The 16,182-nt window shown below is 34.6% G+C and overlaps 1 protein-coding gene across 1 annotated transcript in view; it reads left to right on the top strand.

Moving 5' to 3' along the window:
- The window catches only part of FBXL17 (F-box and leucine rich repeat protein 17), a 270,236-nt gene that overhangs the window by 92,110 nt on the left and 161,944 nt on the right, over positions 1-16,182 (top strand). The window contains exon 6 of the mRNA XM_036403294.2: positions 893-1,023. Coding sequence (XP_036259187.1) covers positions 893-1,023 — 131 coding nt within the window. The remainder of the gene's footprint in view (positions 1-892; positions 1,024-16,182) is intronic.

Here is a 16,182-nt window from a genome sequence, read left to right as displayed (position 1 = left end):
TGGACCAATTTTGTGATCTCAGTTGGATGTCTTTACCTAATCAAATCATTAGTGACTTAAATCACTGATGAGGATCATTTTTTCTCTCTTACAGGGAAAGTAAATTTAATTAAAGTGTCAATATTGCCTAATGCAATTATTTTTCCAGAGTATAACAGAGATTATTTCAGACAGCTTAAAAAGCAAACAGTACTTGGAGGTTATTATGACTAAAGTGATACTGGAGAAGTCTGTAAAAATTTTTTTTTTGCATCCATAACTGATAAAAGTTGTAAAAGGGTTTGGTTTTGAAAGACACGGGAATGATTAACGCTAGGAATAAGTCAGTTTAATTAGTGCATAACTCCTAATCATATTGTTTTGTGACTCCAAATTTTGTTGTTTAGAATATCCAATCTGTTATTGATAACTGTGCAGATGAGACTACAGTATAAATACTGTATTTTCCAGGGAGTTTGTATTATTTGTTTACTTTGAAAGCCTTATACTCTGGAGTTGATAATTGCATTCATTTGAATCTAAGCACAAACATGCTGTCTCACTTCCTTCCATGCCTTATTTTTCCTATGGCTAAGTGAGTTGATATTTTACCTCGGTATCTTAAACTCCATGTATTTACGAGGAGGAGGCCCTTATTGTAGGTTGTATGACACCTTGAGTGACAATGTCTGGATTTTATGTACTAACTGGGTGCCTGAATCACAACTTTGCTCAAGCTGAATTCTGTGAATATCTCTGGTATGTTTGCTTTTTGTAAAAGATATAGTAATCATATCTTTCATGACTAGCTTGCATATATTGTGTAACTTCCAAAAAAATTAACAGTTTTTTCAACAGTTATGTATGTGAATGAATTTCAGATTGTTTCTTTCTCTCATATTTGTCTCAATAGCTAAGAAATCTTTCAAGCTTGGACCTACGTCATATCACAGAACTGGACAATGAAACCGTGATGGAAATAGTAAAGAGATGCAAAAACCTTAATTCTCTCAATCTGTGTCTGAACTGGATCATTAATGACAGGTAACTTCATTATGGCATCCAAAAGCAGTGTAATGCAAATTTAACTGGTTCTGTTAGTTGAGAATAATTCCTTATGGCTTGGGGGTTGGAGGACATTGATTAAAGCAAATAATGTTTGCTGAGTGCTTGTTCTTGCTTGTTTTGGGTAAATCATCCAGACACCTATTTTGTGGTGTGTTTGCCTATTTCTACAACGGAGAATAGTTTAGTTGTGACCAGATGGCAGGACTAATTTGTTTAAGGCAGATTTCTGGAGAATGTGCTCTGTACAAAGAGTGAAATGTTCAATTGCTATTGAACTGACTCTATTCAATAGGTGTCCAGGATTTAGATAAATTTATATGCACTAAAACAGTGAAGCATACATTTGACTATATATGTAAGAATAAACTGCCTGTGAATTAATAAGTGGAATTCTTGTATTTTTAGAAAGCAACAAGGTTGTTTGGCTGGTTTTGATTTTTTTTTTGCAAAGAACTTCAGAATCAAAATGGAAGAATGACACGGTTATAAACTAGCCTTTTCCTTTTGACCAGAATACCTCCTATCCTGCTGTATTCTGATCTTTTGATCAATTTATCTATTTCAACATCAAGTATGTGGACAAAGATTATGTATAGTTATATCACAGATCAGATGAAAAATGAGAATTTTAAAAGTGGGCAATTTTTTTTTAAACAAAAAATTGAGCAAAGTCAGTGCCTGACGGTACAAAGGAAAGAATATTTTTAATTACTTCTGCCTTACTATTTCATTATAACTGCTGCTTTAAGCAAAAGGAAAAAGACACTTATAACAGAAAGGGGTTCTAAAACAGTTTCATATAAACAAGAATAATGTATTCTAGCAATTGTACTTCTTTCCCATGATTACTTTTTGGTTTTCGTAATAAGGTATGCTTTCAAGGTTTTCAAAAATCATTAAGGTGTACTGATGTGTAGGTGAGCTCAGACTTTGGTGAAAGTGTAGTATTCTAAAAGTAATAAAATTGCATTGTGTTCACTAGGAAGTACCAGTAACTTTTGCCATAACTTCTTTTAGTCCTTAAGACCATTTTTTGGATTTGTTTGTTTAGGTCAGACCGTTGATGAAACTTCATTGGTTTTGAAAGGATTTAGTTGCCTCATCTTTCTGTCTGTAGGGCCTTATTTTCACATGTGGAATGAGGTGACTGGAAAATTCCAGGATAAACTAGAAAAAGTAATAAGAATAAAAATTCAAATTAAAAAACCAGGCAGTTTTCAGGTTTTAATTAAAGTACTTAGAAACATATATCCATCTGCTTGGATGTTTTGAGTACGGCAGTCTGCTAAGTTTGATCTGAACTGCTGTCAAACTGTTCTTGAAAATCCTTTATTAGAATTACTATAAAAATAATTATATATTTTAATTCTATGCATATTACTCTAAAACTTCACACTGAGAATGAATTATAAGAATTGTGAATCTTAGCAAGACAAGGAAGCCCTTTCAGGGAGTGATAGATAATCTGCTTCTGTATGTAACTTCTAGTTGTTTATTTTTGCTTCTTAAGGTTTTCCATTTCATGTTTTTTCTAATTGTACTTGTTAGTACTTAATATAACAATTAAAGTTTGTAAATTTGAATTATCTTCTAGTTAAGAAAAAGAGAGAATTTAGAAAATAATTAATGCCTGTAGATCTGAAGCAGTTATTTGACAATTCAGAAATTTTTCCTATTCTGAAAGTGGCATGAAGCTCCAAATGCTAGTCTGAACTGAGTAAAGTTGATTGCTTTACTCTTCCTAAAAGCTCAGTTGAGAATAATGGAAAATTATATAAAAGGAACATGATACAACTGCATGACTTTATTTGAATAAAAATTTTGAGTGTACCCACTTTGAGAATAAAGGTGAGCTTTCAAAAGCTCACAGGACTGTTCAGGTGCTTGGGTTAAAATGCAAATTAGTTTAAATTAAGTAAATTAGTCAATTATTTAAGCTTAACACTTTTTTTTTTTTTTAATGCTGTTGGGTGGCTCCTAGTCAGAGGGAATGTCAGAGGAGATTCTGTCTCTTGAGTCTCTTGATACCTTTCCAGTGCATATTAGATAGTAGCAGTCTAACATTTTTCCCAATTCCTGTTTTAAAATAAATATTAGTTCCACCTCTCCCCTACTCCCCACCCCATTATCAAGCAGGTTTACTTGTGATATCCAACTGCATAGGACTTGTATTCCAGATCTTTTCAAACTTAAAAGGACCGTGTTCTGCTCACTTTACAGAACTGAGGGCTGAGGCTTTTTTAAACCTTGGAAAACTGTTTTGCTCCATTTTTTGTGCATAATATTGAGTGTGAAAGAAAACTAGAAAGCTTTTAAAACATCAGTTTAACTTACAAGAGCTAAGTAGCTCTTAAAGGCAGTTGATTATGGCGTGGCAGAAATAAGTCACTGGTTTTAAAACTTACTTTCAGATTTCACGATTGTTTCCAGAAATCCATTAAAATTCTTTCCACAAGCAAGAGTATAATTCTAGAACACTTATAGTCCTGTCATGCTTGTGACATGGTGTTAGAGTTAATCCTGTGATCATTACATTTCTTCTTAAATAACTTAAATTTTCAGAGTATATTACTATATAACTATATAGTATATAGTTATATATAGTATAATAACTATAATTTTCAGTGCCTGCTTGGCAGGCATTTGCTAAGATTTTTGTTGCTGTGATTCTTCTGCATATGCAAGAATTGATGAAGACCGTTGTTTCTGTGTTTTGATTAGAGCTATTTTTTTTTTCGACATATGCATCTAAAAATCTTATGTGGGACAATAAAAAAAAAAATAATTTACCTAAGACAAAAAATATGTTCAGTTGAGATACTCTTGACATTAGTTTTAAAATGAAGGAAAAAGCTCATTCAAAAGCTTCATATACTATTTTTCAGATTGGTTATATTTGTTATAGAAAAAATCCTACTTCTTTCAAATATGAACAAAGCCAAGCTTGCAAATTCTTTTCATATGCATCATGAGTAGATTACATCAAGTCTTTGCAATTGCAAAGGATTGAGTTCTTTGTACATGGTGAGGTGAATAATATACTCTGAAGCTTGCTTTCAGTAACCTTATCACCTTGAAGTTGTTTTTATGGTCACTGCCCTTGTTCCTTTGAATTTCAGTTGATGAAGTAAAACCAGAACATCTAGAAATAAATGTTTTGTGGGAACAAATCCTGAAGGATTCAGGAAATGTAGTATGATGTGCTGGCAAAATTTTCAGAGGTATATGGATTTTTTAATAGTTTGAGGAACATCTGCTATTTATTATATCCATAATGATCAGGAGACAAACAGCAGACAGTCTAACATTATTTTGTGAATCTCATCACTGTGGACTGAGAGTTGCAATTCACTTTAACATCTGTGTTACATAATTCACTTAGGGACAGACATATAAAAGCTATGCAGTGACTGTGAAATCTTAAGAGTGTTTCTACTTGCTTCAGTTATCATCTTACTAAAATATTTCCTTATATTTGTATAATATTTGTGTAGAGGATGTTTGCCAGCCCCTACTGTATCTATCTTTCTTCTTAGAAAGAAGAGAATAATGCAGATAAGGCAAGGAACTTCATTTACAGGTACAATGAGACTTTTTTGTGCCATGGCACTTCCAGTCACCCAGGGTAAGATTCCACCTGCAATACAAAATTATCAATTAGTTTTACAGTGAAAGGACAATATTTTCCCAACCGTTTAAGAACTTTGGTTCTTCCTCTGTAGGTGGTGCTACATGTTCTTGTAATAATGTCTCAAGAGAGCTGCATTTTTTCATATAATTTATTACACACGTTGTGGGTGACTTCGAGAGCAGGTAGCTTGTGGGTGACTTCGATAGCTAAGATTTGCAGAGCATCAGGATGTTGTTGAGAGCAAGTTATGGATGTGACTTGGAGGATGATATGCAATATCTCCATAGCACAGTAAAACAGTGAGAATTCTGGTTAATTACCTTGTGGTGATATTGCTAACCATCACTGGACGTCTGACTGGTGATGGGGGGGAGGGGAGGCATTAATGTGCACCTCCTTGAGCTGTTAGCACAGATGGAAAACCTGGATGTAGTCTTGTTATTCCATTTCTGAGAAAACAGCTCTTTCTTCTTTTTGTTTCCATGAAAATCCACTATGGATAAACCAGAGTAGGCAGTGTAATGGGACAGTCTAACCACACTGTAATGATTAAGATTTGTTGGTGAGGATTACAGTTGGAGTCCAGGACAGAGGAACGTGTAAATACAGACATTTAACAAGGAGAACAGTCAGGAAGTCAACATACAAAAAAAATTCAGTGGAAACATGGAAACAGACCATAAGCTTGAAAATCAAACTGTTTGTACAGCGTCGGAGTCAGGAGAAAGGAGAATTCACCTTCAGAGATTCTCCATCTATTTTATTTGACTAGGTCACTAATGCACTATAAATTTCTCAGACCTGGGTATCATAGTTGTCAGCACAGAATGTTTTGGGGTTTCCACATTGTTACTTAGTAGAATAAATTTTATTAATGTGGTCTTCCATACATTAGAGAAGTGTTCAAAATTTTATGTTGACTGCCTACCATGAGTTCATGTAAATCCATCTAATCAGCCTTGGGAGCATCTGATGAGACCTGGATTTGTTGTGGGTAGTGGATACAGTGCTGAAGATTATTTCAGCAAGAGATTAGCTCAATGTGTTTAGTCCCAGAGCTGCTGGTATATGTGAATGCCCCAGCATTTCACTAGCAGATATGAGCATCACAATAGTAACTCCATTGTTACAGTGTATTTTTAATAAAATGCAAGGTTAGTGAGCACTAGAATTATCTTCTGGAAAAGTAAAAGAAAAAGTTTTTTCCTTCTGAAATTAAAAGTCTCTGCATATTTGATGTGGAAATTATTTTAATGAAATTGCTTCTAAAGGAAGAATTCAAGGCTTTCATCTTGCCTATGTTTTTCCTAATCAAAAATGTCCATTTTAACTTTGATGTCTACAATGCATCTTAGCATTCATCACTTTAGATGTGACTGAAGTTGCAATGTACTTCAAGAGCATTGATACTTATTCCTGTAATATCTGGACTTGTGGATATAGTAAAGTTTTCCAGAGAATAACTGTACTTTTATACAATATTTGTCATCAATCACTCTAGGTGAATACTAGCATTTCTTTATTCTAATGTAATTTCAGCTATTCCGAGTTATCTGAGAGATCTCCTTAGAGTACTCTGCATATTTATCAGATGTTTAGTCAGCTGCATTAAAAACTTGAACTCAATAAAAACTGAAATAATGTAACACAAATCAATTTTACTTTTAAAATTACTTACTCTTTTGAATGTCGTACTTTTTAATTAAATTTAGAGGAAAATTTGCTTTACCCTGCAGATGTTTTATGAAATGATTTGAAACTGACTGTCAAGTTTTTTTAAAAATTCAGAACAAAGCATACAAGTTGGACAAAGAATACACCTAAGCATGGCAATTTTTTTTATTGACTTCAAGTTCTGGGTCTTGTATTATTTTTTTTAATGATTATATAAAAAGGGAAAAAACACCCCTTTTGTGATTAGTACAGAGTAGTGGGATAAAGTGAAATGAGACACCCACACAGGAGCAGGGGAAGAGTATGAGAAGAAAGGAGCAACAGAGAAAAGTATTGTGAACTGAATGCAACCCACATTCCACATTGCCCTCTGGGAGAAAAGGGAGTTGGGACTAAACTTTGCTCAGGAAAAAATGGCAGCTGAGATGTTTCTAAATTTGTTCTTGTTTCTCATTGTCCTGCTCTGTCTAATTAGCAACTAGATCAGTTTCTCCAAACCAAGTCTGTTTTGGATAGGTGGCAAGTGATTTCCTATTCCTTATCTTGATCTACAGGCTTGTTTCATCTTATTTTGTTTCCCAGTCCTGCTGAGAAGGGGGGCTGAGAAGCAGCTGGGTGCCCAGCTGGCAGGCATTTAAGGTATCCTTACCCAATCTGCTGCACAAACTACTCCAGTATATGTCCTACCCGTGGCCTGCAGTTCTCCAAGGACTGCTCAATTGTGGTTTTTTTCCATGGGGTACAGTTCATAAAGAACGAGTTGCTCCAAGCATGGATTCCCCACAGCTCAGTTTGTGATGCTGTGAATGCCAAGGTAGCATTTATGCTTCAGTGTTTCCTTTGGTCGACTTGGGCATTGTCACTCATACCTTATTTCAGTGTTGTGATATCTTACATAATTTAGTTTTGCTCTTGTTGTGCAGTATTGTGTGAGAATTGCACCTTTCATGCCCACGAGTGCCAGATGAACTTCCTCCAGAATAAAGCAGTGGCCGTATAATTATGCTATTCTGGGTATCTTTGTTTTAAATGTTTTCTTACTCATCAGTGCAGTGGAAAAAGAATGTGGGGTATGATTCCACACATATCTCAGCAGTTACCCCAGAAATCACTAATCTTACCAGTGTTAGTCATCTTCTCAGCTTCTATTAACGTGCCCTGAATCCACTTTATAAAGGCTTCTGGGAACTGTTTCTTCAGCATTGTTATCAAAGAAATTAATTTTTACAAACATTTGATTAGAACAAATCACTCTCATACTATCTGCAGAATTTAACCGTTGATAAAAATCAGAATGCATTTTATATAATTAAGTGTAACTTTCCATTTATTAGCTTTAGCCTGCTAATTCTACTTATCTCTATAACTGAGATAAAACTGGTACTAAAATAAATAGTTTTTTTAGGGACCATTTTTTGGTGGAGGTGTATGTTACCAGAGACAGTAAAACTTTCAAGCTCTTGTCATGATTTGCCATGCTTTTGTCTTTCTTAACATACTTGAAAAATGGGGAAAATAGTCCACTCTTGTCACACTGCTGAAATGTATGATAAATGGCGGTCTGTAAATAGTGAAAATATGAGGAGGGTGATTAAGTCTGACAATTCTCATGTAAAAACTTGAGATGATAAATATCTCCTGTGATTAGTTGGTAATTTAGTGCAAGGGACGAACATCAGCCTAAACAATTTTATGAGTTGTGGCATAAAAAAAAACTCTGTGAGATAGGTATGCACTTGTTAAACCAAAGGAGAATTTTCTTAAACTTAGTTGCTAATAATTAAAAATGGCAGACTTGACACAAAATGTGGCTTGATGATTTTCTGTATGACATTTCTTACAAAAATTAGGAAAGTGCAATGCTCCCTGAAGGCATGGAAATGACAGTGTATTATAAATCTGATTCCTCAATGCATCATGAAAACGAAAAGGTTTCTTGTATATATAGAATTTCTGTACAGATAAAATACTTCCAGTGCTATAATTTACAGCAGTACAGAAAATTAAAAAAATCCAACCTGCCATGGCTCTGAAAAGAAGATGTAGTCTTCATTGCAATTACTGTTATATTCTGAGGTTGCAACCTATAATTCACCATGCAGTCAGAATAGACACAGTACTTGAAAAGATGAGAGAAAAAGGGAATGGGTGTCCCAATGATTTACTGCACTGACTGCATTGTTTAGAGCCTGTCAGTATATCCATTATGAGTACCATTTGAAAGGAACATAACCATGTTCTAAATTCACGTTAGGCTGTTTCCTGCTGCACGAGTTCTAAGCTCAAAATGAAAAAAAAAAAAAAAGCAATTATTTGGTGGGGTTTTTTTCTTTGTATATGTGTGGGTGAGAATGAACTTATCTTATGGTGGGATCATGCAATCATATAAACAGGAAATGTGTCAGATGCTGCACGCTAATTATCTTCAATCCTGATCAGGTTACTCAGTGAGCCCTTCATTTCTTTTGTTAAAACCCAAGAAAACTGGTGTATTCTGAATTTTCTGTAATATTAAATGCAGGGACGTTTTGTGTCTAGAATTCAAGATTGGCCAATAGGTACTGACTTGTAAAGGATACAGGATTTTAATGTACCTTTGAAAAGTTGTACTCAGCTGGAAGAGGAAGATAGTGATGAAGTGGAAGTTAAGCTGACAGAATGAATAACTTGCAGTATTATAGTATACTGCCCTGAAAGTGCAGTAATAATGTAATGAGGAAAATAAGCAGTAGTTTAAAGTGGAGGTCATGGTGATGCCTATAGGATATAGTCAGGGAAAAACAAGTAAGCAACACAAAGAATAAAAGTTTTGAAAGGCTAAAACTGTGTCTCTCTGCTTGAAATCCTGTTGACTTCTGTTCATACCTTGTGATTGTGATTTGCTGTTTCTCAGAACTATGGTGAATTGGTCTGAGACTTCCTTCAGTACATGAATCTAGTTTTCTGTCTCATGGAGTAGAGAAGAAACTGGTAAATACTCCCCTCCATGTGCCTGAAGGGAGCTAGGACTCAGCCAGCTTGTCCTGCTAGCTTTCAGAGGGGCAGAGTGTTCCCAGGCCTCACAGTTCTATACAGAAAATATCCTGCCCAGTTATTAAATAGAGCCTGAATTTTTCACTGTCAAAACCACTTATATCTCATTTATAACTTGTATAATTTCTGTCATTCTGGCATGCTAGGAATGCTATGTCAATTTCTCAGTTGCTAAGTACAAGAAGGGTGTGGACATACTGGATAGAGTCCTGCAAAGGACCATAAAGAAGATGAAGGGACTTGAGCAGCTGTTCTGTGAGGGCAGGCTGAGAGAACTGGGGCTGTTCAGTGTGAATAAGCACATGAAATAAGGGAGCAAAGAGAGCAGAGCCAGGCTCTTTCCAGTGGTGCTCAGCGACAGGTGGTGGGCAAACACAGGAGGCTCTCTCTGAACTTCAGAAAACATTTCTTCACTGTAATGGTGGCTGACTACTAGCACAAGTCGCCCGGAGAGGCTGTGCGGTCTTCCTCCTTAGAGACAAGGATTCTAGGTGCCTTCCAGGCCTCTTCCAAACTTACACACTCTGTGACTCTCATACTAACCTCTTGTGCTAGTTTGTGTTTTGATTGTTAAGGTAGATGGAGATACATGAACTGAGGTCCACCATAGCAGCCATATTCCTTGCCTGCTTCTGATTTTTTAAAGTTTGTCATGACATGTTTGAACAGACCATTATCTCCTGATTCTGGAAAATGCATTGGTCCAAGAGGTCCTAAAGAAGGCCCACAAGGAATTAGAGATATATTGCTATCAGCATCATTGATGTTGCTGCTTATAGTGAAGAATGGGAAAAATCGTGTATTGTCATAATTCTTTTCTTGTCTTTCCAGTACCACTTACCTCCTACTCTGTTTTATTTCTTGTCTTAATTTTCCCTCCCCTTCTCACTTTATCTGATATAGTCTACTTTGTCTGGCCTGTGGCATTTAGTAGATGGTTGTGAGTCTGTGGTAGTCAGAGAGTTAAGAGCAATTCCAAATACTATGTATTGGAAAAAATTTTCCAAGTTCCAGTCACTCCAGACTAAGGTTTGTAGTCTGCTCCCTTGCAGTACAGTATCAAAAAATTTGTTTCCAAAGAAAGTGTTTTTTTTTCCTGTATTATTGTCATTCCTGCCTGTCCTTGCAACATCTCCCAGAACATGAGAGAAGGGAACAGGACTTTCTGTCTTGTTTCCAAAGGATAGAGTTAAAATAAAACTAGTTTACCTGCTCTTAGTGCTTTGTATTTCAAATTTTCATAGTTCTTTCTCAATTACCTTAGAACATTTTTATAGGTGGTTATTGCCTTTGACATGATCATTTTTTCTAATGAAAATTCCATCTGTGCTTAGCTGCTTAGTTTCACACAGGGTAAAGAGTCACCTTAGCTTTCTTGAATCTGCTTAGTTCTACACAGTGGTACTTCTCTTTCCCTTGAGAAAAGAAATCCTGTTACCTCTTGACATGCTGTAGCTAGCCAGATTACCAACACCTGCCAGCTTGTCATTAGTAGAGGTGTTTCAATGTAGTATGTGGATCTCAAGTAAATGAAAAGTACTCCTAAAAAAAGAATTGTCTGGAGGCAAAACGCTGCCAGTAGTGTTTTCCTGGCTTGTTCCTTAAGTTTCCTATAGACAGAGGAAAGGCAAGCTGCAGTGAAATGTTAACCTACCTGGAAAGCTTTTCCAAGTCTGTGTATAGTAAAATAAAAAGATTGGTCTTCCATTCACTTTTAGAAAAAGAGCTTTCACAAATAGAAATGACAAGTCATTAATGATTAATTCTTTAATTTCATTCTGGTAAAATTAACTAATATACTTCTATATGAGCATTTTATAGAAGTCAGCAGAATAACAAGCCATGCTTGATACATGATACATCTGGTTTTATACAAAAAAATTATGTGTTAAAGTAACACACAAATAAAACTGGTTATTTGAGATCAGTGCAGTTACAGTGTCGGAATTATTTTGATTTTTACTTATATTTTGTTACTTTTCTTTCAAAAAGAATGTATCTTGAAGTTTATGCTTTTGCCTTTATATTTCATTTTTTGAATGCAAATATACACATACATATAAAATATATTCTCTGGGTGGTTAATAATAGATTTTTGCATATGAGTAGGTCTGCTAAAGGTGTTGAATAAATGAATGCTTCCTATTTAGGGAAGTCTTAAGGAAGACTTAAGGAAATCCTAAGAGTTACATCTAGGCAAGTTTCTAAGTCTGATTTACTATAATTTGTTACTTGACGAGTAACATATCAGTCATATTTTTTTTGCTGGAGCAACAGTACATTTCAGTCAGACTTTACCAAGAGTTAGTGATGCTAAACCCTTTGTTTCAAAACCTGAGACTGGATGCAGCATCGAAAAAGCCTGGCTGCCAGAAAGATTAATCAGCTGCTTGTGGACCCTGCCCAGTGCAGAATAGAACAGAGCCCAGAGGCTAATTTTTATTCTCCATCTACTGTTGAACAATGGTAATTGATTTATAAAACTGAATTTCAAACTCACAGATGTGTATAGTGGATTATCTATGAATTGTTCTGCCCTCCTCTGATTCTTTCCAGATACACATTGCTATTAGCTTGACTTTAGGAGTTATGCAGTTCTGCCAGTTCATGTTTCTAAGCATCTTGAAAGTCCTTTTCAGTGCTACTGAAGTTTCACAATTTGTTTCAATCTGGAAAAATCAAGCATGAGCTGATATAAAAGGGAAAAATATCCAGCCATACCTGGATTGGAAGAGTAAATTTGGGAGATACATTTGATTTGTACAATACTAAAAGGAGACAAAAGGCCTTTTATAGTCCTTAATTAATTCTGTTTTGTATATGAAATACATTAATTCCAACATATTTTCAACATATTTATAAATCATACATAAATCGACTTAGAGTCTAGCAACTTAATTTTTTATGGTTCTGATTACAGTCACTGAGAAGATACCCACTCTTGAAATATTTATGTCCTTATTGAATTGATTCAGATAAATTTTACTCTTCAAGATGACATACCTTTCTATTGCATAACTTGCTTTTCCATGCTGCTCTTGGGAGCTTTTTATCAACAAGTTTGCTTGTTAGGCTGAAAAGTGTACTAAATGTTACTTAGAAAGGCCTGTCAGATGGCATTCAAATATTCATGCAGTTTTTTCTGATACTGAAAATACTTCGTACTGTGAAAACTTACTTAAAGCAGAAGATCTTACCTTGTATAGCTCTATTTTCTTCCAATCTATGTATTTCTTTTGGCTGATAGTTTTCAGTGGTTTCTTTTTTTGCATGTCTGTATCTATTGGTTTTGATTTCTTTTAAAGTGGTCCTTTAAATCTTGACATATGCAGGCTGTGTTGAGAGGATGCCTTTCCTCACATGTGTGATATATTTTATGCGTGTATAAAATATATATCCATTTGCTACCTAAAGTGTTTCTCTAATCTGTATTGAAAACTGTAGCTCTATTTCTACTTTCAGACACAGTAATACTAGCTAGCAGAATTTAGCTTAGAAAATTTGTGCCATCCTTTAGCCTTTCAGCAGGGCAAAAATAAAAAGTGCATGCTCAAGCTTTCATCCATTAATTGTCTTCTGGCCTAGGAGACCATGTCAGGAATTTTAAATTATATTAGACTCTCCTGAGGCAACGGGAGAAAAAGGAAAATACATTCTGTGTAACTTAGTTGTGCTCAGTGGTCTCCATTTGGACTGTTTTCCTGCCTGTTTCTGGTCTCTTCTTGATGACAATAGCAACAGAACTGCCAATAATTATTGTAGCTTGGAGCTAAATGTAATGGATGCTCTTGATTTTACATAATAGCTGGAGTAACTCAGAAATTTTAGGTTATATTCAAACCTCAATTCAGCATAAACCCACTAAAATCCATTCTATTTTAAAACTGTATCAACTTCCAAGAAAAATAGTGTTGGTTTGTGTTTGTTTTGGTTTTGCATTTAGCGACCAGAAAAAAATTGAAATACTGTTATGTGGAGTCATAGGTTGGAGACAGACACATGACACAACACAGCAAACAGCAATGGGTTTAAAAGGCTGCCCTTTCAGAGGGGCTTTGGGCTCAAATAATTGATTGGATGGGACCTCTCTGGCCAGTGGTGTACCTGCATCGCAACTAGAACTGGGCTGGCTGAGGTCTTTGCTCGGGTTTGAATCCAACCTATGCCCAACTTATCTGGAGACTTTTTTTCTTCTAGGTTGATTGAGTTTAAGGGGCAGCTTCAGATCAACTACAATGTTAAAAAATATGAGTATAAACTAGCTTTTCTAGTAATATCTTAATCTAGGCATCTCCTTACCTGTGATACTAAACAATTGTTCTAAACATGTGCTCTAAGCAAAGGTTCCTACTTTGAGGATTTTCTTATATAATTCTCTTCTAAAAGATGTTTCGTTTTTTGTGATTACGATAGGTTACTATCCCAGAATGCTGTAATAAACATTCTTCTTTGTTGTCCCTGACAGATTTAATTTTCTAATTAAAACATAGTCATGTTTTGAAAAAATCTTATCACAGAATTGAGGGCTGTTAAGAATGTTTAAACACTTCAGGTCAAATTGTAAAATAAGCATTTCAGAAGAATATTCAGTAGCACATGAACTTTTATTTTTGCTTGTAACATTGTTTTGACTAATTGTTCTTCTGTATAATGAATGTATCCCAGTGGTCAATGCTGTCAAATATTTGCTGAATGAAGTTTGCAGAGATGTTTCCTGATTAGCCCTGGTGTAAATGGTGATATATTCATATATCTGTTAATTTGAATACCTATGAAATTCCTTTGAATTCTATGAAATAAATAAGATGAAGCAATGTGAAAACCACAGGTTTTGTAAAAAGGAATACAAAACTTAGAGTTTGAATTTTCACTGTTGTAGCCATTTTTTACTAGCATACCAATCAGAAAATATTGAAATTGGAATTTAATATTTATTTCTTAAATATTTAATATTTATTTCTTATGGATTGATTGGTCTCTTCAAGTACTGCTCCAAGTACCTCAACACAATGAATGTACAATACTGTACTGTAACATACATTAAGATAAAACATTAACCTTTTAGAAGTTAAAAGAATGTGTAGAGTTTAAGTTGGTTTTATTTTTCCTTTTTTCATAAAATTGTTTTCTAGAATTATGTATTATAATTGTCTGTAAGTGAATGATAGACCTTTAAAAAAACCATCATGAAGCATTTTTTTAAATTGGTTTCCAAAATGGAAGCTGCTTGGAGAGATGTAAGAACAGGTGGCAGGGAGGCATTCTTCTCTGGATCTTGCTCTAATAGCTGGTCTTTTCATTTACAATCTTACTAACACATTAATACAGTTTAGGTGTTTAGAGATTTCTAACACATATTTTTGCAGTCCCCAGGTCTAACACAAGAGCTCAAAAAATGAGATTAAGATAGAATTTGTCACTGGATCTTCAGCTTTACATCAGCAAATTATTTATCTCACTTCCCTTTCAAGCCTCATTTTACATCATTATTTTGAGCATTCAAAGGGTTAAAAAAGTATTGCAGAGCAAAGTAAAGCTTCTCTTTCTGAGACTGCAAGTTATGCTACTCATTTTATCAGGAGGGAAGGCGTTAGAAACCCTTCTTCATATCCTGTCTATTGCCTGTCACAATTAGTCTTTCTGAGCAAGTGCCATGAGAACAGTGGTGTTAAACAGAAACTTGTTTTAAACTATCTTATTTTAGCAAGTCATATGTCATATAAGATTCATAAATGTTGTTCAATTGCATGTTAAAAGGGCTACAGAAAAAAGAAATAATTTTTAGGTATTTTGGCTGAGCATCAGCTCTCAGCTTACAGTATTTTAAAATTCAGTGGTGGTATAGTTTATATAGGTAACCCAGCTATGTTCCAGTTAAAAAACAACATTCACTAGTGGTATGCTTTTAAATGTCTGGAAACAAAAGTTGCACAAAATCCCTTCACTTCTGGAAAACAAATTCTTACAACAAATACATACAGTGAGGTGATGTTCTGCAATTTTCTTTATGAAGGTTCCATCATTCAATAGAAGGCTTTAATTTTTCCTGAAATTTCAAAATATTTTTGCTTTGAAATACTGAATATTGGATAACGTCTGTATATTTAAAGATATATATATTCATGCATGTTATGCAGAGTTTGTTCAGGAACATCAAAGTAAATTTTTTTACAGACTCTTCCATAAAGAAGATATTTTTCAACATAGAAGTTTTACTAATAAATGTACAGTGTCCAGACTTAGTTATACATTAAGATCAAAACCCTGTTTTAGAAATACAAGGTGAAACTTAATGATATATTATAAAGTCTATATTATGAACTTAGTCTTAAAAAACTGATACAATTTTACCTTTTAAAACAGGATTCAAATCCTAGTGACACACATTCCATAAGAGATTAATTTCAATGTTTTTCAACATTGCTGGTAGCTGTGGATTTGTATCTTGTGAAGAAATTCCTTTCTAAAACAAGAAACTCTACAATTTCCCAGTAACAACCATGGGCATTTTGAATAATAGCACAGCACAAAGTGTTGTGTGGTTTTGTTACCTCATCTTCGGAGGTGTCAGTAAATACCTGCAGAGAAGAGGAAGAGGGAATGAAAAACAAGGAGACAGCTCTAATACTGAATTGTTGGATGTAAAATCCAAATGTTACAAATTTCTTGAGTATTTTTTATATGCACGGCTGGTTTAGAATGTCTGTGTAGAAGTATCTTGTTTATTACTACTTACAATACAGGGGCTCTAAGTGAGCCAAACATAAGTGCAAGTGTGAATTGTCATAAAAAATATT

The sequence above is a fragment of the Molothrus ater genome (assembly GCF_012460135.2).
Source record: "Molothrus ater isolate BHLD 08-10-18 breed brown headed cowbird chromosome Z unlocalized genomic scaffold, BPBGC_Mater_1.1 matZ_random_MA35, whole genome shotgun sequence".
NCBI lineage: Eukaryota > Metazoa > Chordata > Aves > Passeriformes > Icteridae > Molothrus > Molothrus ater.
The sequence above is the reverse complement of the archived record's forward strand: the minus strand, read 5'-3'. Positions and strand labels throughout refer to the sequence as shown.